The 14,491-nt window shown below is 41.4% G+C and overlaps 1 protein-coding gene across 2 annotated transcripts in view; it reads left to right on the top strand.

The window, feature by feature from the left end:
• LOC120860477 (methionine synthase) overlaps positions 1-14,491 on the top strand; it is a 124,223-nt gene that overhangs the window by 91,638 nt on the left and 18,094 nt on the right. For both annotated transcript variants that reach the window (XM_040236296.1, XM_040236297.1), the window contains 3 exons: positions 1,232-1,299; positions 1,890-2,010; positions 10,702-10,783. In XM_040236296.1, coding sequence (XP_040092230.1) covers positions 1,232-1,299; positions 1,890-2,010; positions 10,702-10,783 — 271 coding nt within the window. The remainder of the gene's footprint in view (positions 1-1,231; positions 1,300-1,889; positions 2,011-10,701; positions 10,784-14,491) is intronic.

Here is a 14,491-nt window from a genome sequence, read left to right as displayed (position 1 = left end):
ATCAGCTTTCATGTGCAGGAACTGATCTCTTCCTCCTCATCTTGCTTGTTGGCTCCCATGTAGGGTATACTGTTCAGTAGATACTTATGGAGTGAACTTCTCTGATGTCTTTATTGGCCTCCATGGCTAAGAAGACGAGTTTTCGTGTCAGATCCTGGTTCAGATCCCAGCTCCACTACTAGATAGTTGTCTGGCTGGACAAAATGCGTAACTTCTGGGCACATGATTTTCTGGACCCTCCCTTATTAAAAATGTAAAAATCATGTTTTCAAAAATTAAAAAAAAGAGTATTCTTTGGTAAAACCTACCTCAAAATAAAATTTAAAATAGGAATCAAACATCATAAAAATATTTATATTGTTTAATGCAATAATCCCATTTATAACAGTCCATCTAATGTATATATTTGGATAAATACATGAAATAAATATATGAAAACAATCCCCCCGACCCCGAAAAAAAGACACAGGCCCCCATGATCGTGCTTCCACGTACAGTTCCTGTGAGGGTTAAACAAGATTGTTTATATAGAAGGCTTAGCATAGTGGAAATATCCCAGGTGTCCATGACAGATGAATGAATAAACATCTGGCACATTCATACAATGAAATATTATTCAGCCTTAAAAAGGAATGAAGTTCTGACTTAGGCTACAGTGGGGGAGGAACCCTAAAGATGTTAGGCTAAGTGAAATTAGCCAGACCCAGAAGGACAAATGATGTATGATTCCACTTGTAGAAATATCCAGACAAGGCAAAATCATAGAGATAGAAGGCAGAGTAAAGGTTACTTGTTGCTTAGGGATTATAAAGTTTCTGTTTGGGGCAATGAAATATATAGTAGTGATGGTTACACAACATTGCGACTAACTAGTGACCCTCAACTGTACACTTAAAAATGGTTAAATGGCATGTTATGTATTATATATATTTTACTAGGGCTTAGAAAATAATGTTCTCTACCAAAGGCTACCTTAAACGGGTGAATTAGATGTTCTGTGGATTGTGTCAGCGAAGGTCCTTAAAAAAGCTCCGTGTAGCCCCTGCCCACGGTCGGTTCCTAATCAATGGCAGTCATCACTGAGTCGGTTGTCAATGTTCAGTGAGCTTTGCAGTGTGATTCCAGTTTACATGAGAGCAGTGTTCAATGGTTAAATAAAAATGTTCTTTTAGCTTTTTTGATAATTAATGGGATCTCATTAATTGTCTCACATCTCATTTCTGTACCCCAGAGTTATTGATTTAGGAGTCATGACTCCATGTGACAAGATACTGAAGGCTGCTCTAGACCACAAAGCAGGTACTGTGCAACTGGGTTCCTGGGCATTTCAGTAAATTGTGTTCTCCCAGTGTCCGTCAGCGAAGGGCGATGCCCCCGCCATGGGGGTTACTGGGCCAGGCAGACACTCAGCGGACAGCTCCTGCCTGGAGGGTTCTGTCATTTCCATTTATAAAGGGGACTAAAGGAGTGAATAGGTAACCGTGAAACTCCTTTAAAGTTCCGAGGAAGGGGTATGGGGACAGGCTTCTTAGAACAATTTGTATTAGATTTTGGTTTTGTCTGTGTGTATTTGTTCTTATATTTCTTCTGACACTGTGACATATCCCATCTGGGAAATCATGAACTAACAGTTTCGTGGCTTTTCCTAAAATGGTGGCAAGCAGATTATTGCAACTTGAAGTTGCAAATCACATTTGCTACCAAAAGCAAGCAATAAATTGAAAACCCCCAGTCAGAAAAGAAGTCTCAAAATTATTAATAGAAATTGGGAATTTATCTTCTGGCTTGTGGTCTTTATTACAGAGTTTTAAAAATGAGTCTTCATACTTTTTCTCTTTTTCTCGCATCCTCCTTTTCATTGTTCTTTTTTTCCTTTTTTTAAATAATAGATATAATTGGCCTGTCAGGACTCATCACTCCTTCCCTGGATGAAATGATTTTTGTCGCTAAGGAAATGGAGAGACTAGCTATAAAGATCCCGCTGTTGATCGGAGGAGCTACCACTTCCAGGTGAGTCCTGCTAATGAGCTTCATGCCTCCCTGAAATTTTCATAGATGCTAGTGTTTAAAATCAGTGATAAAACCTGAGGTTTTTCCTACGCATAGCACCTTGGCTCCTTATTATATAAATACATGAACTTTCCAGTCTTCGTGCCACAAGAGCCAGAATAATTTGGGGGCCTGCTGCAGGAAACTCCTCCATCAGTGCCACCCCCACACCTGTTTTTGGATTCCTTTGGCCTGTAACCCTCTTTCCCTTAATCCTCTCACCTCCTGTTCAGTTCCTGAGACTTCTAATGAGTACCTGAGTGAAGATGTGTGTTTTAGCACAACGGCATTGCTTGAATTTTAGCCCACTCTCTGTCTTGAAGCAGGTGTCTGAGTAATTATAAGCTCTATTGAAGAAACTCTGACCTTGTAATAGTTGAGATAGAAAGCTGACTGAGAGAAAATGAATCAGAGGATCACTTTGGGAAGTTGTTTCTGAAAAGGAGACCTTTTGGGAGGGAACCTTTGGGTCAAATAATTTAAAGAAGAGAAAGTTCAAACTTGGTCACACGATCATTATTTATTTTGTCAGATATCTCCTGGGGTCATGATCATAATAATAGTTGGTGAGAGGTATGTTAATTAGAGGTAGTAGACTTTTTATGACACATTCCTTATGCCCCATATAGCTCATTTTGGCAGGGAGCAGTGCCCAGGTAGAGCATTGGTCCTGGTGGTCGCACAAGCATGCAGTTTGTTTCTGATACAAAATACAGTAGATGGCCAGGCCAAAGCTATTCAGAGTTCCTTTCACACTAGAAACAACTGTATGTTAAGCCACTTGTAGTAGTTAGGAATCTCCAAACAGGATGTATGTCTGTACATGGGGCATGGGGGGAGGGAGACAGAAATTGATTTTAAGGAACTGTCTCATGTGATTGTGGAAGCAAGAACGACTGAAATCTGCAGAGAAGGTGGGCATACTGGAGGCCTGGCAAGAGTTGCTATTGAATCTTGAGTCCAAAGGCAGTCTGAAGGAAGAAGGCCTTCTTCCTCTGGGAACCCCAGTCTTTTCTCTTTGTTGTTGTTGCTCACTTGCTCAGTCATATCTGATTCTTTGTGACCCCATGGACTGCAGCACACCAGGCTTCCCTGTCCATTACCATCTCCCGGAGCTTGCGCAAACGCATGTCCATTAAGTCCGTGATGCCATCCTACCAACTCATTCTCTGTCGTCCCCTTCTCCTCCTGCCTTCAGTCTTTCCCAGCATCAGGCTCGTTACCAGTGAGTCGGCTCTTCCCATCAGGTGACCAACGTACTGGAGCTTCAGTCCTTCCAATGAAGATTCAGGACTGATTTCCTTTAGGATTGACTGTTTTGATCTCCTTGCAGTCCAAGGGACTCTAAAGAGCCGCCTTCAATACCACAGTTTGAAAGCATCGATTCTTTGGTGCTCAGCCTTTATGGTCCAACTCTCACATCCATACATCACTATTGGAAAAACCATCGCTTTGACTGTGCAGACTTTTGTCGGCAAAGTAATGTTTCTGCTTTTTAATATGCTGTCTAGGTTGGTCATAACTTTTCTTCCAAGGAGAAAGCATCTTTTAATTTCATGGCTACAGTCACTGTCTGCAGTGATTTTGGAGCCCAAGAAAATAAAGTCTTTGACTGTTTCTATTGTTTCCCCATCTATTTGCCATGAAGTGATGGGACCAGATGCCCTGATCTTAGTTTTTTTGAATGTTGAGTTTTAAGCTAGCTTTTTCACTCTCCTCTTTCACCTTTATCAAGAGGCTCTTTAGTTCCTCTTCACTTTCTTCCGTAAGGGTGCATATCTGAGGTTTTCGATATTTCTCCTGGCAGTGTTGATTCCACCTTGTACTTCATCCAGTCCAGCATTTTGCATGATGTACTCTGCATATAAGTTAAATAAAGAGGGTGACAATATACAGCCTTCTCTTAAGGTCTTCAACTGATTAGATCAGGCCTACTCATATTCTGGAGCGCAGTCTGCTTTACTCAGAGCCTACTGATGTAAGTGTTAATCACATCTGAAAAATATCCTCACAGAAACATCTAGATTGTTGTTTGACCAAAAACTGGGTACCATGGCCTTGCCAAATTGGCACATAAAATTGACCATCCTCCCACTTATAATCTGAACAGAACATTTTCATGAGTGGTTACAGTGTTCTATCGCCACTAATTGCTTCTCATACTTGGAGAACTCAGTAGTGTGGCTGTTATTGCTCACGTTAGAAAACTGGCTTTGTTTTTCCACGAAGAACTTAACCTGCTAGGATTATGTGACAAGATTGTTCTCCAGGAATATGACTATCTGTCAATATCTGGGATTTCAATGAGCATAGTTTGGGTAATTGAATGATTATAGTGGGAATATTCATTAGCTTAGTAAAGAGAATGGTAAGAGAATCTACCGATTATTGTCAACATGAAAGACCTTTTAAAATCAGAGTTGTAAAATAGGAATAAAGAAATATTTAAATGAGCAGATGTAATAAAATGCATTATGAGTTGTGTGAATGTGATGCTAGTTTCCAAATAAGAAGGATTTTATGGGGACTCTACACTTGGAAGTTCAGTAGCAGGAAACCACATCCTGCTGCTTGTTCAAGCTGGAGCATCGCTGATGTTTAGTCTCTGAGTTGTGTGCAGCTCTTTTGTCAGGACTGTAGCCTGCCAGGCCTCTCTGTCCGTGGGATTTCCCAGGCAAGAATACTGCAGTGGGCTGCCGTTTTCTTCTCCTGGGGATTTTCCTGACCCAGGGATCGAACTCGCGTCTCTTGTGTCTCCTGCATTGGCAGGCAGGTTCTTTGCCACTGAGCCACCAGAAAAACCCAAGTTGGAACATTACCAATAGTTAATTTTATTATATCTCTCACCAAGTAAGAGCCACAGATTAAAGAGGTTCCTTAAGAAATGATCGGAAGTAGCCTCTCAAGATGTATCATTGGTAACATTAGCCATAAATGACTCTTAACAGTTATAACCTGGTATGCCAAGTAATCAATTAGATCAGTAATGACCAACAGTCTTCATGCTCTTATAGAAGATCTGTTCTCTTCATCTGGAAAACTGAAGGTTCCTCCCAGGAGACAGACATCTGGTTCCCATGATCTCCCAGGTCTCTTTAACTCCGATATTCTGTTTTTCAATGAGTTTTTCTGGTTCTCTTCTCTTCCTTGCCTGTTACACTTTCTGAAAAATTATTTAGAAAATAAAAGCCAGTAGTCGTGCTTCCAGGCAACCATGTCTTTCTCCAGTTTTGCCTGCATTTCAGCTTTGTATAAGTGGATTCCACTGATACTATTTATACTTAATCTACTGTGTATATTCTTCTGTGTCCAGCTCAACATTATGTCTTTAAGCCCCAACTCATTGTTACAGTAGTCGGGGTTTTTTTGTTTTGTTTTGTTTTCCACTTTGTGATAAAATATTGAATTGTATAATGCCCTCTGGTTTATTTATCCATGCTGCTGTTGTGGGCATTTGGGTTTTTCCAGTTTGGGGGTGTTAACGTGGAATGCTGCTATAAATGCATATCTTCCCTGAAGCAGACTTGCTGGGTCACAGAAGATACGTATGGTCATCTGCATTCCATGGACAGAGGAGCCTAGTGTACTACAGTTCACAGGGTCACAAAAGTCAGACACAACTTAGTGACTATACGGCAACAACATCTGCATTAGATATTTATTGCAGGGTCTTTTTCCAAAGTGATTGTACTAATTTATACTCCCACCAGCAATTATGAGGTTTCTAGTTATTCTACACCTTTTTCAGTGTTTGCCATTTTAGTATGTATGCAATAGTATCTTAATAAGATCTTCATTTATATTTCTCTGCTGACTAATGATATTCAGTACATTTTCATATGTATATTGACAGTTTGGATATACTTTTTGAATTTTTTCTTTTTAAATTAGTTATTTCACCATTTTTCTTACTAATTTGTATGCATTCTTTATTCACATTGGATGCAGCTCTTTCTCAGAAAGTGTTAGTCTCTCAGTGATGTCTGACTCTCTGCAACCCCATGGACTGTAGCCCGCCAAGCTTCTCTGTCCACGGAATTCTCCAGGCAAGAATACTGGAGTTGGTAGCCATTCCCTTTTCTAAGGGTTCTTCCTGACCCAGGGATCAAATCCTAGTCTCCTGCATTGCAGGCAGATTCTTTACTGTCTGAGCCACCAGGGAAGCCCCTATCAGAGAGAGAGAGAGATATATATATGGCAACAGATTCTTCCAATATGGCTTACATTTTATTTTCTTAGCGGTATTTTCAGTAACAGAAGTTCTTCATGTTCATGAAGTCTGATTTATGGATCTCTTCCTTTATGGTTAGTGCTTTTTGCATCTGTGTAAGAAGCCATCTACTCCAGGAGAGTCAGCTTTGCTAGAACGCATTCAGGAGTTTGAATGTCTCAGAAGCCATCTGAGAACCCTTATCATCACCTCCTACAGACCTGTCGAGGGAGGGCTTAGCAGTGGCCCAGTTCTTTCCTTTACTAACTCCTTTTTGAGCAGATGGAGGCTCAGGACTTCCAAGTTCTCGTGAAAGCAGATTTCTGAGGGGAATAGAAGCATGGCTTTTCCAGACTTCAGGGGCCTGCAGTAGGTAGCATGAGAGAATTAGAACTGTTCCCCCAGACACTTGAAATGAGGCTTGAGGATGGATCCTTGGAGAAGCTGAAAGGGTTATACAGATTGGGATCATTTGTGGCTAGAAATGTGCTTGGATTGGCCCTTTTAAACCTGCAGCAATAAGAGAATAGAAAACTGAACAGTTTCTCTGGCTCTTTTAGCTACAGAACTTCTCAAGGGCAAAAGTCTGGCAGTTAGCTCTCAATTTTTTAACTGGTTTAAAGCCAATAGCTGCAAAATGTCTTTTTCAATTATCTTTTGTGTAATTTAACTTGGAGAATTCAACAGGAAGTCACATTGCTCAAAGCGGGAGGTAATTTTCTGAGTTTTGCTTTGTTTTTTTAAATTGCTCCAAAGTATGGTGCTGAATCACATAACTGATAATATTTTCCTCTGTGTAGGATTTTATGGAATGAATTTTATATGCTAATCTCACTCCTGATTCTATCTTAATTTTCCTGAAATTTATTTTCCATTTTCTTTCATTTTTCTCATCACATTTTAAGTTTTGGTCATGCTGCATTTATGTAAAACACTAATTCTGGGATAGGATAGGACATGAAATAGATGTTTGGAGTATGTGTTCTTTTTCAGAATGTGAAAGAGTTTCTTCTTATGCGCTCTTAGATCAACTCCAGCCTGCAGCTGGGGGTGACTTTGTGCCAGCAGTTCCACAGGCTCAGGGAAGACCTCCGTATTAGACACCCAACCACTTAGCACAAATGAAACCTAATCCACACTGGTAGCAAGGCGGGAGACCTTGGGCTAGGGCTGACACTGCCATAGTTAGTCGGTCACTATGGGAGGTGACTGATTAAATCCTAGAGGTTGACTAGTGATTTAGCAGAGATGCATTTGAGACTCAGCTTCAGCCTCTACCCTTTTGCTCTGGGTATGTAGGAAGGAGAGGAGAGATTCCAGTGTTTTGTATTTTTTCAAACTTCAGAAAGAAGTATTCTTCTACCTGGAGAAGTTTGCATAAATGGAAGCTTAGAAAAAAAGTGGAATCAATGTCAAACCAGAAGCACTCTTTTTTTAAAAATTAGTTAATTTATTTTAATTGGAGGCTAATTACTTTACAATATTGTAGGTTTTGCCATACATTGACATGAATCAGCCATGGGTATACACGTGTCCCCCATCCTGAACCCCCCTCCCACCTCCCTCCCCACCCCATCCCTCAGGGTTGTCCAAATGCACCGGCTTTGAGTGCCCTGTTTCATGCCTTGAACTTGGACTGGGATCTATTTCACATATGGTAATATACATGTTTCAGTGCTATTTTCTCAAAGCATCCCACCCTCACCTTCTCCCACAGAGTCCAAAAGTCTGTTCTTTACATCTGTGTCTCTTTTGCTGTCTCTTATATAGGGTCATCGTTACCATCTCTCTGAATTCCATATATATGTGTTAATATACTGTATTAGTGTTTTTCTTTCTGGCTTACTTCACTTTGTATAATCGGCTCCAGTTTCATCTGCCTCATTAGAACTGATTCAAATGTGTTCTTTTTAATGGCTGAGTAATATTCCATTGTGTATATGTAGCACAGCTTTCTTATCCATTCGTCTGCTGATGGACATCTAGGTTGCTTCCATGTCCTAGCTCTTGTAAACAGTGCTGCAATGAACATTGGGGGTACACCTATCTCTTTCAATTCTGGTTTCCTCTGTGTTTATGCCCAGCAGTGGGATTGCTGGGTTGTATGGCAATTTTATTTACAGTTTTTTAAGGAATCTCCACACTGTTCTCCATAGTGGCTGTACTAGTTTGCATTCCCACCAACAGTATAAGAGGGTTCCCTTTTCTCCACACCCTTTCCAGCATTTATTGTTGATAGCTGGACAAACTCAAACTTCATGCCTGTGCTCATCCATCTTGGGTAGTTTTTATGTTGGAAAGGAGCACTTTGACTTGTTTTGTTTTTTTAAATCATGAAATCCATCCATTTTTTCTCAGCGCCCTTTTCTAGACCATCAAATAGACAATGACCAGAATTGCACTGAGAAACCTTGGATACTTACTAAATATCAAGTATGTTGATTTAAACATTTCAGTTTTACCAACTAGCTTTAAAAGAAATGTCACTGAAATCACATCAGGCCTAAAATATTGTTTCCTGGGGGAGCTTCATGGAGGAAAAGGACGTAGGTATATTTGTGTGTTTCAAGTTGCTGGGGAAGCATCTGAGGAAGAGGAAGCATATAGTCTTGACTTGTGTTCTGTTTTGAAGCTGGAAGCAAATCCTTCTTTATAACTTTTCCTCCTGTTTGAAAATCTTCCCCGCCTCATAGACTGCCCAGGGTAACTTCAGAATCTTTGGTCTCCAAGCACACAGTAGGCACAGATGGTCGTGAGGAGTCCGTGGGGTTCGTTAGGCTGCTCCAGGGCTGCTGCGGTGCGGTGCCCCCTGCTGGTGGCCATGCCAGCCTCCCAGTTCAGAGGGCACCTTCTGTGCTAGCTGGTCTAGGCCTGAACTTCCATCTCAGAGCCCAGTTCTGGTGGCTTATGGCTTTTGTCCTTTGCTTTCTATTTCTGTAGAGAAATATGCTGAGAAAGGGGACAGGTGAAATGTTAGAGGTTTTGTCTGTCTCATTGTGAATGAGTTTTTAGAGTCTTTCCTTAGAAGCCTATTAAAAACACACTCAGATATTACACCTTTAATTTTTTTATTTTTATTTTTTTGGTTTTCAAAAATTGCCTCAGTAATTCACACTTATTGAATGTCAAACAATTCAGAACATGTCAAACAATTCAGAAAGTAAACTTTTGTCTCTTCCTTCCCAGATTCAGCCCCAGTTCTAATCTCCATGTAACCAGTGCTGACATTTTGCCATCTGTCTTTGCTTTTTCTATTATACAGACACCTGAAGGTTGGTTGGTTGAGGCACGATGAGGGTGGTAGTATTTTGTTTTGTTTATTTTTTAAATAAAATTCTATTAAACACACTGTTTTTGCTAGTTTGGTTTTTCCCCATAAAATAGCACATTCTGGACATCTTTCTAAATGGGAATATATTTTAGTTGAGGGGAAAGAATATGAAAGTATGTGACTTGGGGAAAGCTGCTGCTGCTTTAAGGGGGAAAGAAGGAGGAGAGAAGACGGGAGACACTGTTTGTTTAGTAGGAGTGGGAACTATGGTTATCACCCTCGTGCATGGAATTGTGGCTAAGTCTGCACTTCTGTCCCAGCCTCAGGGCCCTAGATTAACCACATGTGGTAAGGAAGGATGTATATATCTTCAATTCTCATTTTAATATGTTATGCTCTTTACTAAAATATCAGATATGTAGCCTGTGCTATTGATATAAACATTCAGCAATCAGAGGGCAATTTGTTGGTAAAATCAGGTAATTTTAAGCATCAAAGAGTGTTTCTTCCTCAGAACTGACATTTTCAGGTTTGGCGAAAGAAATTGGGGGTTGAGCCAGTGTTAGGATAAGATCTTGTTGCTTTGACCTGTCTCTATTACTGTGTGTTGAATTTATTTAGGTCTGAGTTTCTTTCTGACAAGTAGAAGGTGGGCTTGGGTTGGAGGAGTGTTGGTGTCTCCTGGTGGGAGGCGGGGAGCAGCAGCTGGGGAGTGGTGTCCCATGTCCCCTGCCACTGTCTGCTTCTCCAGGGACTCTGGCTGGTGGCCCAGTTCATCTGCAGGAAAAAACTCCACTTTGACCTTTATGACAGCAAAGTGCAGTCACCAGGCCAGTCTGCTCCCTTAGTTCAGACAGGCTGCTAATGAGTGTGAGGTCACAGGTCTGATCCCATTGGCAGAGAGCTGAGGACATTGTCCTCTTTTGATCCTAGACTTCTTTGTTGCCTGGGCCAAAAATCCATGTCTTTTCCCCTTGGCTTCCCCATGTTAGGGTGGGGAGAAGGTCATTCTCGCTTTTCAAGGGATATTCGATATTTATTTATAAGTACTGTGAAATTTTTCTCTGGAAAGCACTGTAGAAACACATTATCTCTAATGGTTCTGAACAGGAGTTGTGTAGCAACTGTCAGCCCTGATGGATGTGTTTTTCTCCCTGACCTCTCTTTTCAGAACCCACACAGCAGTTAAAATAGCCCCAAGATACAGTGCGCCTGTGATCCACGTCCTGGATGCATCCAAGAGTGTGGTGGTGGTAAGTGGGCCTCATGTTATTGTGGATCTGTTGTAATGAGAAAACAGAGAGCATTGAGAGTTAAGGATATTGCTCAAGATCTTCTATTTATTTTTGTCCTATTCTACTAAAAAAATTGTCAGGCTATCCTAGGGCTTGTGGTAGGGTCACTACAGGTATCTGCATTGCCGGAGGAGGGTAGGTCAGTGTGTCTGTGCTTTCAGGGACCTCTTCCTGAGCCAGCATTGGCAGTGCTGGTCTGAGCAGCAGAGCAATGATGCCAGGAGACCAACCCAGAGGGGGATTTCAGTCATTTACAAATATTTACAAGTATGAATGGGCACTTTCTTAACTCTACCTAAAGGAATGTAGAATTTATCAGTTTTTTTTTTAATTGAAGTATAGTTGATTTACAATGTTATGTTAATTTCTGCCATACAACAAAGTGATCAAGTCACACATATTTATACATTCTTTTTTTTTTTTTTAATATTCTTTCCCATTATGGAATATAGTTCCCTGTGCTATACAGCGGGACCTTGTTGTTTATCCATCCTACATACAAAGCTTACATCTGGTAATCCCAACCTCCCAATCCATCTCTTCCCCCATTCCCTCTCCCTTGGCAACCGCCAGTCTGTCCTCTATGCTCATGATTCTGTTTTTGTTTCGGAAATATATTCATTTGGGTCCTGTTTTAGATTCTGTGTGTAAGTGGTATCAGAGGATATTTGTCTTTCCCTGACTTCACTTAGTATGATAATCTCTATCTAGGTCCATCCATGTGGCTGAAAATTTCGTTCCTTATTATGGTTGAGTAATAGGAATGTAAAATTTTTTTAAATAACCCATTTTCAGATAGAAAAACGTTTAAACTGAAATGGGTCAGTTGACCCTACCTGAAGACAGAAAAAGATCCACAGATATATGTTGAAAACGCAGAATTTAGTGAATATAATAAACAACTTACCTTAGTGGTTTTTCCTGCTTTTCTCCATCATGAAGCCTAACATTTCCTCTTGTTATGTATTTCATTATATTCATTGAATAAAAGGACATAATAGCTGTTGGGAATCTAAGTGACCATTTGATCCAGTGGTTTCCAAGTATGTTTTTGCCACAGAAACCTTTACAAGTGATGTCTTTTCTGGAAACTCAGGGAGCAAATAAGAGTGACCCCTTCCCCTCCCTCATCCCATTCCTGTTTCTCATCAAATGAGCACAATTTAAACATCACTAATCCAGTCCAGGGATTCCCATGTGGCTCAGTGGGTAAAGAATCTGCCTGCAATGCAGGAAACCTAGGTTCAATCCCTGGAGAAGGGCATGGCTACCCACTCCAGTATTCTGGCCTGGAGAATCCCATAGACAGAGGAGCCTGGTGGGCTATAGTCCTTCCAGTCGCACACAGTTGGACATGACTGAAGCAACTGAGCGCACACAGCACAATCTAGTCCAGCCTTCACATTTGCAGGCAAGGAAGGTCGCTGAGGGGCCTGGTGATTTGTGACATTCCCAGGCACTATCCCGCAGCCTGGATGAGGGCCACCACACTTCCTGAAACATTTTCCAAAGGAATTCTTTCAGACCTGTGAATTAAAGCTGTACAGTAACCGCTAACATTATTAAACATTTATAGTGTGCCCAGCACTGCGCTAAGTGCTTTACATGGGCTTTTTATTTAATTCTCATGAAGTAGATGTTTTCATTATCCCCATTTTAGAGGTGAGGAAATGGGAACAAAGAGGTTAGTAACTCTTGAGGCCACAGATCCCTCAAGTAGCAGGTGTGGATTGGAACGCAAGTGGCCTTATTCTGTGCTGCATTAGTTAAACTTGTTCTGTTAATGTTTAATAAGTCTCCTTTGTTAAGGATAATGGAGAAGGCAATGGCACCCCACTCCAGTACTCTTGCCTGGAAAATCCCATGGACGGAGGGGCCTGGGTAGGCTGCCCATGGGGTCGCTAAGAGTCGGGCACGACTGAGCAACTTCACTTTCGCTTTTCACTTTCATGCATTGGAGAAGGAAATGGCAACCCACTCCAGTATTCTTGCCTGGAGAATCCCAGAGACAGAGGAGCCTAGTGGGCTGCTGTCTATGGGGTCGCACAGAGTTGGACATGACTGAAGCGACTTAGTAGCAGCAGCATTAGGATAAAATTAAATTGGGCTGAAATCATAACATTGCAGTTTTTTAATTTGAAATTGACATAGACTGATGTGCAAATAAAGTACATTTCTACAACTCTATTTTGAAGCACTATTTATATCTTACATTTGGATTGTATTTCCTAAGGAGCTTATTTCAGGTCCATGGTTGAGTAACCAGCGCAACTCTCTTTAAGGCTAGTGGCTATTTTCAAATGCTAATGAGCGACTGAACATTTCCCATTTGAAGACCAGGCTGTTGAACCCATTTGAGTACACAGGACTGATACAGCCCCTACAGGTCAGGGCGCACTTTGGCTGGGAAGCACTTGGCCGCTTGATTCTATTTCTAGGACCCTCTTCCATTGTCTTGAAGAGCTTAAGCACCGCTGGCCCAGCTGGAAGCCAGCAGAGGAGGAGGCAGGGGCATCTGTGTTCTTCACTGTGTGGTCCAGCCGACTGTGGTTGGTTCTTCTCATATACAAAGGAACAGCCACCCTTTGAAATCACTCAGATATAAGTCTGATGATAAATCAGTTGGGTAACTGCTGGTGACACAGTTTGGGAGTCATTGGTAGAGTTTGTTTAGGCTGATTTGTTTAGATTGATAGTTGGTTTAGAGTCTTTTGATCTCACTGCAGTGAGTACGACATAGGCTTATGCTCTGGCTACTGTCTCATGTGTTTATTTGAAAGATTCCAAAATATGGTAACTGCTTAATAGTTGGAGATTTAGGTTGGGGGATGCCCCCTTGCTTTTTTCCTTTTTTTTTTTAAATAAAAAACAAGATGCCAAAATTTATTTTCAGTATATTCCCTCTCATTGTGCTGTAATTTGCTGTGAGAAAGAAAAAGAAAGAAAGAAAAGCTATACTGTGATGGTTGGCATGAAAACCCAGGTTGACTCTGATTCTGTGATTGATCATATGGAACAGCCCATATAATTGGCCATGAACTTGCTCTCATTGAGCAAGTCAGCCTGGGCAGGAAGGGGCTTGTCACCATAGCTCTGGGAGCAGGGGTTCCCCGGGGGGTGTGGAAGGGGCCAGCCAACGGAAGCAGCACCTTCCATCTCCCCAGTAGTTCCTGTTGGGTGCTGTCAAGTTCTGGAAATATGGGGGCTTACTTTCCCAGAGTTTAGAATCTAGCAGAATGTAACAGTGTTTTAAAATCTTCAAAGCCTTGGCTGCATGTGCTTTGGGGACTCGGGAGTAGGCATTCCTTCTTGTTTTCGTGAGCTCTGCTGAGTTTCCTAAAGGAGAACTCCACTGAGGCGAGGGTCATGTAAGACTGATGTGAATACCACTTGGGGGCCTAGTTTGAGGCTTGTCACAATGGCCTTTTCTGATTTTGTTCCTTAATAAAGCGATTTGGTCTTATACTCACTCACGGGTCATTGGATTGTTATTAGACATACTTGGGCAAGTCACATAGAATTCTAGACATTTAAAGCTGATGGACACTGTAGCTGTCATCCAGCCTAATTTCCTCCCTTTCCAATAATGATATTGAACTTCCCTGCCTGTTTGTGTGTTAGAAAATCCTGTGGAGGATGCAGGGATAGGGCAGAGCTGTGATTTTG

Source organism: Oryx dammah, unplaced genomic scaffold, assembly GCF_014754425.2.
Source record: "Oryx dammah isolate SB20612 unplaced genomic scaffold, SCBI_Odam_1.1 HiC_scaffold_11077, whole genome shotgun sequence".
NCBI classification, from domain to species: Eukaryota; Metazoa; Chordata; class Mammalia; order Artiodactyla; family Bovidae; genus Oryx; species Oryx dammah.
This window is presented reverse-complemented; position numbering and strand designations above follow the sequence as displayed.